Here is a 14,116-nt window from a genome sequence, read left to right as displayed (position 1 = left end):
GCCTCCAACCCCTTTCGATGTGTGGAACGGATGTGGGTGGGGCTAGGTCTACATAAGGGTGTTCATTTTTTTTTTAATCACAAAAGCTCTGACGAAGGCTGTGAGTCCGATACGTAAGCTTATTAAATATCAGTGATACTATCAAGAGCAGTGTGCGGTTTCCTTTTTCCTTCATCTTGTTCAACTGTTGCTATGCACCTGCACCTGCAAAAAGATTGCTCAGATGTGCGAGTGCCTTTTGAATTTTGAGTCTGTAATCGAACCCACAAATGCTGATGCTCCAGATACTCAACTAGTTAAAGAAGGCCAGTTTTATTGCTTCTTTAATCAGGCCACAGTTGTCAGCTGTGCTAACAGCTAAAACGAGGACCACCCACCCAGATCAAAGTGAAATCGACACAATCTTAACGTCATCATCATTATAATAATCTGTGATCATGGTAGTGATTCCAAGAGACAAACACATGTGTTGGTTTAGGAAAAATCAAGTATGGCATTACAGGAGTGCTAAGCATAAAAACATCGCAGTGGTTAAAAATCTTCTATCCACAGGAGGGTGTTGAACGTTCAGGTTGGATACAACAGTGATCTTAGACAGGATATGTGTATGTCCTTTCTGTACAAATACATATTCCTACCTTAAAGAAATTTGAGAGGCACAAATATTTGTATTTGCGTTGCTCATAACAGTCACATACTCAAATATATTCTTTATATTTTCTTATGATTTAATTGAGTGACAATTTTACCTCTGAATTGATAAATGTCGATGGCTAGATTAGTTTCCTACTCTTTGGCAGAATGACACCGAAGGAATAGGGTTGCAAATTTTCCTGAAATGTTCAGGTTTTACATGTAAAATGTAATAAAGTTGTCACACGCAATTGACATTCTGACTGTATATGAGATCAGGAAAAAGGACACATAGCCCCAGGTATGAGCAAGGCTAAAGACAGCGCAATACAAGTGGTTATGATCAAATGTCTGGCATATTTAAAAATCTCAGTTAATCCTGTATCATAATCATCCACCAGGTGGCACTGCAAGACCAAGACTAATTATGTTTGTTCACACTTTGCAAATCTATGGATTAGCCTAGTATTCGATACCATATCATGACATTTTAAAAAGAGGGCTAAAGGCATGTTTCTTAATCGAATTAAGATATTTTAGGAAATTAAAATAAGTACTTAATAACATGCACGTGTATCTTGTCCCAGTATGCACAGCTGAATGTATCCCTTCATTCTATGTATGTTTGGTAGTTTACTAAAACGTTCTCTATTTTATGTCTCAAACCCAAACAAAACCTGTAGCAGAGTTTGCTCAACTGTAAGGGTGCTTTAGTTAAACAGGGGTTCCATTGGTGCGATTGAGTGAGAAAGAGAGGCATATTGGTGAGAGACCCTAAACTGGTTATGGAAAGGGTGTAAAAATGATTCCATAATTGTTTGGGGGGGGGGGGGGGGGGGGGCTGGAGGTTAGGGCCCCCCCAGATGGCATATGATAGCAAAATGTGTCCGGCCCTGCCAACTACAGCCTCCCCATCCTTCCAAAATAGCCCTAGAGAACTTTTAGACTACACAACAATCCAAACGCACAGGTCGGCCCCGGGGTACGTGCCCTGCGTGCCCGTTTGGTAAGCCGGCCCTGGTATGCCGTCGATCATAGCAGAGTGGGAGTAGTCAGAAAAAATACTGGCTGTGTTATCAAGAAGTCACACCTTCAAAATCTTTGCGAATTATTGGAGACGAACACTGACCACCAAAGGAAGACACTTGGACACGTAGAGCGAAATCTGTCAAATTGAAACTGGCAGTGTCTTTACGGATTGTTCTTTGTAAACTATTTCAAATCAAAACATATTGAAATCAATAGAAAATAAACACCCGTTGCGAAAAGGAATTCGATTTTTCTGGAGTAAATATCAATACAGGTTTAGTTTAAATTACCTGTATTCTTCTGTCTGCTTTTGACGAGAAAGAGGAGCGGAGCGAATCCCTGTCGGCAGGTAATAAACGGGCGTAGTAGAATGATAAATGACTGGAAACTGAGTTGTAAAGGTTATCTATCATTCCTAATAGTATTACTCATTAATCAGTATGCCCTATAGGCATAGGCTACTCATTAGAATTAGGAACACAATTAAATACTTGATAAGAAAATAATATTATTCAAATGGCATACTAGTGTTCTATGGAAGTTTGGTATTACTAGTATTCAGTTGATCAAATGGCTCATTATTGATTAATCAATACCATTCAAATAGGTTGTTTATCATGTTTCTGTAGTTGAACTGCCTCAAATGGAGGCAGTTCAACAGGACAAATGTATTTAGCAGTTGCTTTGGCCTGGCTGTCAGTCACCCAACCTTTATGTTAGACACACAAGTATTTCTTTGTATCAGTGTGTTTGTCTTCCTTGCCTGCTACATAGTTACTATGGCAATGCATTGGTTATTTTTAAATATAGGCTAGCTAGCCCCCTACTTGCCCAGATATTCCATCTTGGATGTACAGTACACTCTTCCCACTGGGCACAGATGTCAATTCAACCTCTATTACAATGTATTTCAATGTAATTTCATTGAAATTACATGGAAACTACTTTTATTCACTCAATCAGTGTGCCCAGCGGGTTGCTTTCTGTTTAAGGGTCTCTTCTCACAAAGATTAGACCTGTAGACACACAGTCCTTGATAAGCTGAGCAGTGATCACTTTCAGTTGTGTGGGATTTCTTAATCAGTGGTAGAATTATCCAGGAAACAGGTGTGTGTGTGGCACCTTCCATTACCTGGCTGGCGCCATGCGGGTGATGTAAGGACTGAAGCCATTCTGATCCAGCCAGCCACTCTGTCATGTACCAGCTTATGTAAGACACACAGTGTTTCATGTAATGTTGAATAGGTAGCACCAGGATTCAATATAACCTGTTGGAATCACTGAGAGTATTCTGTATAACCTATAGGATGCATTGACCAGGTTACTGCATGTAGCTAAGTGGTTACCATGCGATGGTTAAATATCACGTTGAGTACCTGCCATCCCCAGTACTTGACTGATTCAATCATAATAAGGGATAAAGGGGGGCTCAGGCTCTAGATGTTCTGAATGTGTGTTTCTGATGTGTGTGTGTCCCAGCAGTGCCATGGCGGCCCCCACCACCAACGTTCCTAAAGGCTGTGGCCCCTCCGTGGGCTCCCTGTACTTCAACCTGTGTGACTTGACTGCAGTGTGGGGCATCGTGGTGGAGTCACTGGCGGCTTTAGGTGTGGTGACGGCCTTCGTCCTCATCATCATCCTCATGGCCAGCCTTCCCTTCGTGACAGACAGGAAGAGGAAAGGTATGGTGGCACTGCAGGCCAGCTTTCTGGTCTTCACCCTTGGCCTCTTTGGCCTCTCTTTTGCCTTTGTCGTGGGCCGGGACTTCACAAGCTGCACTGCGCGCCGCTTCCTGTTTGGTGTACTGTTTGCCGGTGGTCTTGCCTGCCTCCTGATGCATGGGCTGTGGCTGGTGCTCCTGAACCGGCAGGGCCAGGACCCCCAGGGCTGGATGCTGTGTCTGGGGGCCCTGGCCTTTTGGCTGGTTGAGATCATCATCAATACAGAGTGGCTGATCATCACGGTGGAGAGGAGGCCAATGACGGCCAGTGGCAGCCCTGACATCTCCTGCAGTATCACCAACCAGGACTTTGTGATGGCTTTGATCTATGTCATGGCCCTGATGCTGGGCGTGGTGCTGATGGCCGTGCCCTCGCTCACACACAAACACAAGGCCTGGCGGCGGGACGGAGCCTTCATCCTGGCCACCGGGGTCTGCTCCATGGCCGTGTGGGTGGCCTGGATCGTCATGTACATCTATGGGAACCAGGTGGCCGGGGACCCCAGCTGGGACGACCCCACCCTGGCCATTGCCCTGGTCAGCAATGCCTGGGTGTTCTTGGTCCTATACACCATCCCAGAAATCTGCTCCCTCACCAAGGATCAGGATGAGCAGCCCAGCGATGGGGAACACATTATCTACCCGGTCAGGAGCTTGGTCTATGATAACATTCTGAAGGAGCAGAACACTGCAGCAGCAGCAGCCCATCAGAACATGTACATGGAGAACAAGGCCTTCTCCATGGACGAACCCAACACAGGTACAGTAAGAAGGCCCAGCCAACCAATCAATCAATCAATATCTTTGTTGTCCCATTTGGGAAATTTGTAGTGCAGTCAGGATAAAAACAACAAAATATACAAACTTTTAAAAAAAAGTGTGCCATCACAGCATCATGAATACCTTTTTTTCCATCCACTAGAAATGTATTTCATGTAGGTTTAATAATTTGAATCTGTTCCATCTGATTTATTGGAATATTTTCTGTTACATCGGTATCCATGTTTATTTATCACAGGGCTTAATCATTATCTAATAATACTATCTAATAGTATCAGTCTCTCACGCCCTTATCTTATTAATTTTCCCGTATTTCAACATTCGTATAGAGTGACAAGTTACATACCTGGTCTACGCAGTAACACAGTGTTATTATGTATAGATTGGACAGAGATCAACTCAAAGCGGACAAACAAAAATTAATCTTGGTTAAATAGTTTTGCGCTCTTCTAGGTTTGATCTGTTCTGTTCCTAGCAATTCTTTGCCCATTCTCACCCTACAGTGATGTAAATTATGTTATACAACGGGTGGGTCTAATCCTGAATGCTCATTGGTTAAAACCGCATTCCAGCCAGTGTCTATTCTACAAATTGCCACGGCTAAATCTATTATTTAAAATGCCTATTTACTCTGTTCCATCTGACTGCGTAATCCACTGTCTCATCAGCCCAGCCAGGCAAGTTATACACTTGATATCCACTATAAAAAGCATCTAGACATTATCTCACATTTCTTACAGACCAACATTTCGTTTTTAACAGCGGAGATTTGTATAAACCTTGTGTCTATCTCTCCAACATTTGCAACATTGTTTCAATATTCAAATTCAATCTCCTGCTGTCCCATTGTAATGAACGTGTCAGGAGCTGGGACGAGACAGACAGGCAGGCAGTGTTTCTCAGCCAGTCGAAATCATGAATCAGCTGGCATCATTTTAATGGATATATACAAAAAAAAAGTCAATTGAAAAAGGTGAAACGAAACACAGCTAAATTGCAGTCTTTGCAGCTTCAGTTTAAAGTGATTGTGTTCATGTGGCTGTGTCGTTGGCTAGCTCCTCTGAACAACAGTTTCCTTACGAGTGAGCACATTTTCTATTCCAGGCGAAGACGCGACTCATTAGGTCAACGTTCTTATAACTTGCAGCCTGATCCAATCAGACTGAAATGATTACTGTCCAGCCAATCATAATAAAGATGACTGCGGTGTGTAAACCAAGATCCCCAGGGGGAGGATGTATCCAAATAAATGCCACTAGAAAACAGCTTAAACAAATGCAAATGCAGCTACTTTGCTGTTATTCTGGCTGCACTTTTTGACGCGACTGTACGTTAGCCGTAGTTGGCTAGCTAGCAAGCAATGTATAAGAATGTTGCCAGCCAGTATGGCAATGGAACATTAAGAACGAACGACTGGGTCGCGTCCATAGATGCAGAACAAGAAGTCTGAACGTCAGGGTCGCGTCTCTAGCAAGCCTAGATTTGTGTCGGGACTATATCTTGTTGAAGGATGAAATAGTTTGAATACATTAATCAAAATAACGTTTTTAATGAAAATGTCAATCATTATTTGAATATGTTGGTAACCCGTTGTATAAAAGTGATAATGCCCTTGAAGCCAGTGTTTGGAGGATATATTGGCACTGACCCGTGCCGTCTCAGGCCTAACAACACCCATGCCAATATATCCTCCAAACACTGGCTCCTCAGTCATTATCACTTAAATATACATTTATTAAGTACACCCATCTAGGGGTCATCTAAAATACTGAAACCAGAGTGCCTGGCACCGACAATCATACCACGCTCAAAGTTGTAGGTAGCCTACATTCAATATAATCCATGAGTTGAATCAAAACAGGTTTACACCCTAGTTCATGAGTTGTCCATAATTCATGAGTTAATGCTTGGAGTCTTCACAGATGCGTGACATAAAACATTACCTTTCTTTCCTTACATGAATTACATTTATGACAGTGTTATTTGTAAATATTAAGCATTTAACAATTGAATTAGAACATTGAACTTAAACCCTGTATGAATAATGGATCTTGGAGATCTCAAAAATGCACAGTAAGTGTAACTGTCTATGTAACATTTCATAATGCATCGCAGTGAAAACAGTTCTCATGGGCACACAAATCCCAAATAATGTATGCCAATGCAAAATCAACTGCTTCTAACTGAAAGAGTCAACTATAGGCCAACTGTCATTAATGTATACTTGTTGGATGGATGCGCATTGGTGTCTAGCTGTAGACTAGTTGTCGAGTAATATTGTCGACCATCATTTTTTTAACCTTTATTTAACTAGGCACGTCGGTTAAGAACAAATTCTTATTTTCAATGACGGCATAGGAAAAGAGAGTTAACTGCCTTGTTCAGGGGCAGAATTACAGATTTTTACCTTGTCAGCTCGGGGATTCAATCTTGCAACCTTTCGGTTACTAGTCCAAAGCTCTAACCACTAGGCTACCAGCAAAGAAAACAGATATTTATAGAAAATAATAAAGCTAAATCAGTGGTCTACTACTTCTGGCCATGGATGGCATGGAGAACGGATGCACGTGAAAAACAAAGCAATGAGCACTCTAAACAGCTGACTTACAAAAGCAAACAATGATAAATCAACGGATAAATTGAATGCATTGGAATAAAGGCATATGCTATTTTTATCAAGGACGCATGGCAAACAAATGGCGAAAATGTGGAAGTACAAAGGAAAATCTATGCGTAAAAGGTGCTCAGCTGAGGCCGAAATTCAGCACTACTAAGTGGACAGCACAAGCACATAGAAATAAAGGGTTTAAACCATGACAGAGAGATGGGGGTGTTCATTTCATTGGAAGCTTTTATTTTAATATTTACCATTGCATTTTAAACAAAGGTTCATGGTTCAATTAGCATTATTTAAAGACCCCCCCCCCCCCCCAAAGTTTGACTTTTGTTGCATTTAGGAGAGCTAACGTCTCATTTAGGGAAGCTGAGTGTGTATTTGTGTAATTCCAGTGTGTATTTGATCATTCAGCCCTTGCAGCTGAGATTTGAAGTTTTAATTTCTTTCTTCCATTCCTCTCTCCATCTTCTCTCTAGCAGCCAACAAGCCTGTATCTCCATACGGTGGTTATAGTGGTCAGCTCCGCAGCTGTGTGTACCAGCCCACAGAACTAGCTCTAATCACCAAGAGCCTGGCAAATGTGAGTGGGTTTTACCCAATACACGGACTTAAACCCTCATATCACTAGTGTTATTCTCCAAGAAATACATACCGAAACCAACTGTTTTTTAATTCTCTGTGTGTGCGTGTCCTCTCTACAGAGGGACCCTTCCCATGAGACTGGCCTCCCCAGGGCCACGGCCCCCCGTCTAAACCAGAGCAGCAGCTCCCTGCCTCGCTCCCTATTGCCCCTACCCACCACAGGACTGTCCCCAGCAGTCAGTGTAAGCACTTCACTGCCATCATACACAACAGGATACTGTGCATCCATGGTGTTTTTGCTGTCTTCTTTCCCTTTTTAAAACTACTGAGCTGAGCTGAGCTGTACTATGCTGGCCTGGTTATGCATCCACCATAGTTGCTGGAAAAGTGAAAAGAACATATCTGAGCCTGTTTGGGTTGGCACGACGGTGTGAAAAGTATATAAGTGGAAGGTGGAGGATTTCAAGTCTAATTCTTCTGCCTTGTCTTTCTCAGGGAAATGGTGTGTATAAGAAGCCTCTGTGGTGAATCTACGCTACGCTACTACAACCTGGTTCCTGTTCTAGAGCCTCCCCCTATTCTACTTTGTGCTCTCATTTCCCCTGCAGCCCCTGGGTGTGTTTGTCAGGATTGGACCCTGAGAAAACCCAGAGCCTTTGACCACTGTAAGAGGCCAGGCTGTTCTGTACATACAGTAGGGCTGGAGGGAGCCAGTGTCAGAGGAGAGGCCACAGTCTTGGTGCTGTGCACCCAGAACAAGTGTGTCTCTCATCTCCCTGTGTCTCACCCAGTCTATCCCAGTGGCAGTACTAGCCACCCTCTACCTACCCATCTCCCAAGCCAGCACTCCCCACCCCACAACGCCATGCACTGATGGGAGATCCAACCAACACAGCAACACACAGCAGTGTGGCCAGAGTGAATGGACAATGAGTCAGTTAAGATAAATTTGTTGCACAGCCATAAAAACCTTTCAGTCTAAGCCCTGTAAAAAAATCTAAAGTAAGTTTGTTCTGAAGTGTCTGTCCTATATATAAGAAATACTTTTTTTTTTAATATACATGTATTTAACCCCTTATTTTTTGGAACTGAACAGTCTCCATATATACTTCCATTCATTTGGTACTGGGGAACCTTCAGACGAGTCCTGTAAAAGTCTCTGGGCATCCTAGAGCAAATGTACAGTAGCTTGCGAAAGTATTCACCCCCTTGGCATTTTTCCTATTTTATTGCCTTACAACCTGGAATTAAAATAGATTTTTCGGGGATTTGTATCATTTGATTTACACAACAACATTTGAAGATGCAAAATATTTTTTTATTGTGAAACAAGAAATAAGACAAAAAAACAGAACTTGAGGGTGCATAACTATTCACTATTCAAAAGTCAATACTTTGTAGAGCCACCTTTTGCAACAATTACAGCTGCAAGTCTCTTGGCGTATGTCTTTATAAACTTGCCACATCTAGCCACTGGGATTTTTGCCCATTCTTCAATGCAAAACTGCTCCAGATCCTTCAAGTTGGATGGGATCCGCTGGTGTACAGCAATCTTTAAGTCATACCACAGATTTTCAATTGGATTGAGGTCTGGGCTTTGACTAGGCTATTCCAAGACATTTAAATGTTTCCCCTTAAACCATTCGAGTGTTGCTTTAGCAGTATGCTTAGGGTCATTGTCCTGCTGGAAGGTGAACCTCCGTCCCAGTATTAAATCTCTGGAAGACTGAAACAGGTTTCCCTCAAGAATTTACCTGTATTTAGCGCCATCCATCATTCCTTCAATTCTGACCAGTTTCCCAGTCCCTGCTGATGGAAAAACATCCTCACAGCATGATGCTGCCACCATCATGCTTCACTGTGGGGATGGTGTTCTTGGGGTGATGAGGTGTTGGGTTTGTGCCAGACATAGCGTTTTCCTTGATGGCCAAAATACTCCATTTTAGTCTCAGCTGACCAGAGTACCTTATTCCATATGTTTGGGGAGTCTCCCACATGCCTTTTGGCAAACACCAAACGTGTTTGCTTATTTTTCTTCTTTAGTCAATGGCTTTTTTTCTGGCCACTCTTCTGTTAAGCCCAGCTCTGTGGAGTGTACGGCTTAAAGTGGTCCTATGGACAGATACTCCAATCTCCACTGGGAGATTTGCAGCTCCTTCAGGGTTATCTTTGGTCTCTTTGTTGCCTCTGATTAATGCCCTCCTTGTATGGTCTGGGAGTTTTGGTGGGCGGCCCTCTCTTGGCAGGTTTGTTGTGGTGCCATATTCTTTCCATTTTTTAATAATGGACTTAATGGTGCTCTGTGGGATGTTCAACGTTTCAGATAGTTTTTTATAACCCAACCCTGATCTGTACTTCTCCACAACTTTGTCCCTGACCTGTTTGGAGAGCTCCTTGGTCTTGGTGGTGCCCCTTGTTTAGTGGTGTTGCAGACTCTGGGGCCTTTCAGAACAGGTGTATATATATTCACTGAGATCATGTGACAGATCATGTGACACTTAGATTGCACACAGGTGGACTTTATTTAACTAAACTATATGACTTCTGAAGGTAATTGGTTGCACCAGATCTTATTTAGGGGCTTCATAGCAAAGGGGGTGAATACGTATGCATGCACTACTTTTCTATGTTTTATTTTTTAGAAGTAATTTTTTTAATTTAACTTCACCAATTTGGACTATTTTGTGTATGTCCATTACATGAAATCCAAATAAAAAACTATTTAAATACAGGTTGTAATGAATCAAAATAGGAAAAATGCCAAGGGGGATGAATACTTTCGCAAGGCACTATATGACTGACATGTATGTGAAATACTCACCTTTCTACAGAGGGGTTATTAGTGTGTAGCCCAAACTTTTCAGACACTACAGACAGAAATTGGCAGATCAGCTGTAACTACTTCAGATAAGTCCCAAGACGCTTGTGGGGGTCGTAGAGCAAAACGGAGACCACCATCGTGTTCGTGAGAGTCTCAACTTTTATAATAGTTTGTAGGCCAAACCGTTTCGATGCTACAGACAATGTTGTGTTTCAGGATGTCTCATGGTCTGACAAACACCACTCTTTCACCGCAAGTGCGACATCGGCTGATGTGGGTGATTGAGACGCATCCAATGCAAGATATCTCTAGCTTAAAGAGACATATTTTTTAATTCTAATTTGATTTCCTTGGGGGTGCAAACATTGAATCTAGGGGGTTAAATTAATGTGACTGAGAATCACATTATAATGAAGAGAAAGGGAAGGCGAGAGATGGACAGTGAGACAGGAGAGATAGGATGGATTCTTTCACGTTGTCTGTTCTTATCTTACGCTTACCTGTTTTTATCAGCATCCACTTTCACCCCTGACCCCTAAGACTAGTGTGTTTAGTTTCTGTTCTCTCTGGGGTCACTGCTGTCCTGTTATAATCGACAGACTTTCACAGGATGGCAATGAGTCTCCTTTTAGTTCTGTTATATTGTACAGGGAATGGAGGTAAGGGATTCAAACAAGTTTATCAACAAACCAGGGCTTTTAAGCTGCATTTCCGCCATGTTTTGGGTGGACCAATCAAATCATATCTTTTCACAGCAGCACGGTTTGGTCAAAATACCAATTAGTGAAAAATATATAATTGGGGTGCCTGTCTAAACACAGTGATATTGTTTAAGAAACTGGTCTTACATTATCTCTATGTGCTTAAAACACCCAGGCACCACTGAGGTATACACTAAATATAGGTCTTTACATATTTTGGAAATGTATCATTTATTGTATTTTCACCTTGAGCTCTTTAAATGTATATACAGGACTGTATATACACTACTCAAAAAAATAAAGGGAACACTTAAACAACACAATGTAACTCCAAGTCAATCACACTTCTGTGAAATCAAACTGTCCACTTAGGAAGCAACACTGATTGACAATAAATGTCACATGCTGTTGTGCAAATGGAATAGACAAAATGTGGAAATTATAGGCAATTAGCAAGACACCCCCAATAAAGTAGTGATTCTGCAGGTGGTGACCACAGACCACTTCTCAGTTCCTATGCTTACTGGCTGATGTTTTGGTCACTTTTGAATGCTGGCGGTGCTTTCACTCTAGTGGTAGCATGAGACGGAGTCTACAACCCACACAAGTGGCTCAGTTAGTGCAGCTCATCCAGGATGGCACATCAATGCGAGCTGTGGCAAGAAGGTTTGCTGGAGGTCATTTTGCAGGACTCTGGCAGTGCTCCTCCTTGCACAAAGGCGGAGGTAGCGGTCCTGCTGCTGGGTTGTTGCCCTCCTACGGCCTCCTCCACGTCTCCTGATGTACTGGCCCGTCTCCTGGTAGCGCCTCCATGCTCTGGACACTACGCTGACAGACACAGCAAACCTTCTTGCCACAGCTCGCATTGATGTGCCATCCTTGATGAGCTGCACTACCTGAGCCACTTGTGTGGGTTGTAGACTCCGTCTCATGCTACCACTAGAGTGAGAGCACCGCCAGCATTCAAAAGTGACCAAAACATCAGCCAGGGAAGCATAGGAACTGAGAAGTGGTCTGTGGTCACCACCTGCAGAATCACTACTTTATTGGGGGTGTCTTGCTAATTGCCTATAATTTCCACCTTTTGTCTATTCCATTTGCACAACAGCATGTGACATTTATTGTCAATCAGTGTTGCTTCCTAAGTGGACAGTTTGATTTCACAGAAGTGTGATTGACTTGGAGTTACATTGTGTTGTTTAAGTGTTCCCTTTATTTTTTTGAGCAGTGTATATTCTCTCTAGTTTGATTTTCCTGTAAATTGTTATTTTACTGGTTATGAATTCCTCCCTCAATAGGGACTTGTTTGGGTGCTTCTGTGTTTACATTTTACTGTTCAGAAGTGTAATAACTAAATATTTTTTAATTATTAACCATATCAGCCATAATAGAAAATATTGCTAACTTGTCATTTTATGTCAATAGAAACATTCAACATTAAATAAATTATTAAATCAAACTACAAGTATTGTTTGATATCATCCCATGGATAAAACGGTCAAGGTGGGAATAGCTCCAATACTGTACCTGGAAAAGATGCAGATAGTGTAGTAGGGAACATTGCAAGAGGAAGTGTCCTGAGGATGAAAATACACCTCTGAGGAGTTATTTACATACACAGCTCTGATAAGCTTCTTTGCCTGCTGGGGCCTCCGACATGGATGTCTGCGTGGGCATCAGTGTTCCTGAATCGCACACAAGCACATGCATACTACACACCAACACAGACACACTGCATACTATACACACTATACACTAGTGGCGGTCTGTGCCGTTTAAGATGAGGGATGATGTTTTTTTAAATGATCATGGCCTTATTTCTATTACAGCATATTGGATGACAGTCATTCTTATTCCATTCACCCAGTTCAATGTAACATCGATAGGTTTAAGTTACTACATGATACTCAAATGCTCTATACCCATCATGAGGTTGCTACAACCTAGCCTATGAATGTTTAAAACGTAGGTGCACCGGTCGAGAGAAACACTCTTGCCTGCATCTAGCTGATCTAGGGTGTAATCAGTAGAGGTGCGTGGGTAAAATCCCTGGGGAAGCCAATCCAGGGGGGGGAAAAAGCCATATTACAACCGATGTGTTGTGATAATTGCGTTGTTTGCTCTATAACCTGTTAGTTATATATCACGGTTCATATACCGTGATATATAAGACTGAGACAATAAGACACAGTGGCAGAATAAATTCAACCACAAATTTGTTTCATTACAAAACCTGAGAGCAACATCTCTCCGGTGATGTCCACAAAACATATTGCTTGTCAGTTACGTAACCTATAGCATGGTCAAGTAAGGTAATGTTTCAGACATTTTCGGACTACTAAACTGTTGATTTAGAACCAGAGTTATCGCAAGTCACAAAGAAAACAGGATCTGCCTCCACTATTCCAGCACCACTAATCACCTATGCTTAGTCTAATATAGTGACAACTAAAAGATACCAAAAACTACTGTCCAATCAACGTAAGCTAAATATGTGGCTGTCCATGGTACTGATTTCTTGTGAACAAGTAGAAAAAAAACATGTTGACTCACCCTACTTGTAGAGAAACGCCAGTACTATCCTCTTTCATGTTGCCTAAACTGTCTAAACTGTCTAGACAGTTTTGTCTATGACTGTCATACAGTACACACTTCTAGTTTGTGTTGTCCTAGGCTACCTGGCTAAAATACTTGCTCGCTAGCCTAACTTACTTTCATGGACAACGATACACCAGGCCAGCTAATTAACATTAGCATACTACATCTAGCTACATGTTGAACCTCCATCCTCAGGCCAGGGGTACAATGTATGAATTTATGGTTGGATCAGAATCACTGCTATAAATCATTGGCCAGTAAGGAGAATTAAGTAAATCCACAAGTCCAAATCCCTATCTCCATCCATGGTTAATTTAGGAAAGGGACGAATTTAGCTAACTAGCTATCCACCGGCGCACAACACAACGAGATGCAACAATTCAAGTTTTTTTCTGTCAATAATGACAGATGTGCAGATGTGTGATGTGATTGGTCTGAAGCCAAATCCAAACTGGCTCCCCTTGACACTTTTTTTTTTTTGGTGCGCCAGGACCATTCACAGTTGAGCTCACTGTTTAGGTCAACTTTGATTGGCAATTATTTTATTTTTAGAGGCCAAATGCTCTCTGGCTTCCCTTGCATTCAATGCTACAGGCAGCAACAATGTCATACTCTTTCTGACCAGACAGCATCAG

General features: G+C 42.1%; 1 protein-coding gene across 2 annotated transcripts; it reads left to right on the top strand.

Moving 5' to 3' along the window:
- The first annotated feature begins 1,590 nt into the window (after positions 1–1,590).
- LOC129823019 (G-protein coupled receptor family C group 5 member C-like) lies at positions 1,591–12,342 on the top strand. Of its 2 annotated transcripts, none has more exons than XM_055881690.1 (5): positions 1,591–2,011; positions 3,142–4,142; positions 7,259–7,359; positions 7,481–7,603; positions 7,857–12,342. In XM_055881690.1, exons 2-5 carry the CDS (start codon positions 3,149–3,151, stop codon positions 7,887–7,889), a joined length of 1,251 nt encoding a protein of 416 aa, XP_055737665.1. In that variant the 5' UTR covers positions 1,591–2,011; positions 3,142–3,148; the 3' UTR covers positions 7,890–12,342. The 2 variants fall into 2 exon arrangements, with proteins under 2 accessions (XP_055737665.1, XP_055737659.1); XM_055881684.1 differs by having other exon boundaries at positions 7,256–7,359.
- The last annotated feature ends 1,774 nt before the right edge of the window (positions 12,343–14,116 follow it).

Source organism: Salvelinus fontinalis, chromosome 2 (genome assembly GCF_029448725.1).
Source record: "Salvelinus fontinalis isolate EN_2023a chromosome 2, ASM2944872v1, whole genome shotgun sequence".
Classification (NCBI taxonomy): Eukaryota; Metazoa; Chordata; class Actinopteri; order Salmoniformes; family Salmonidae; genus Salvelinus; species Salvelinus fontinalis.
This window is presented reverse-complemented; position numbering and strand designations above follow the sequence as displayed.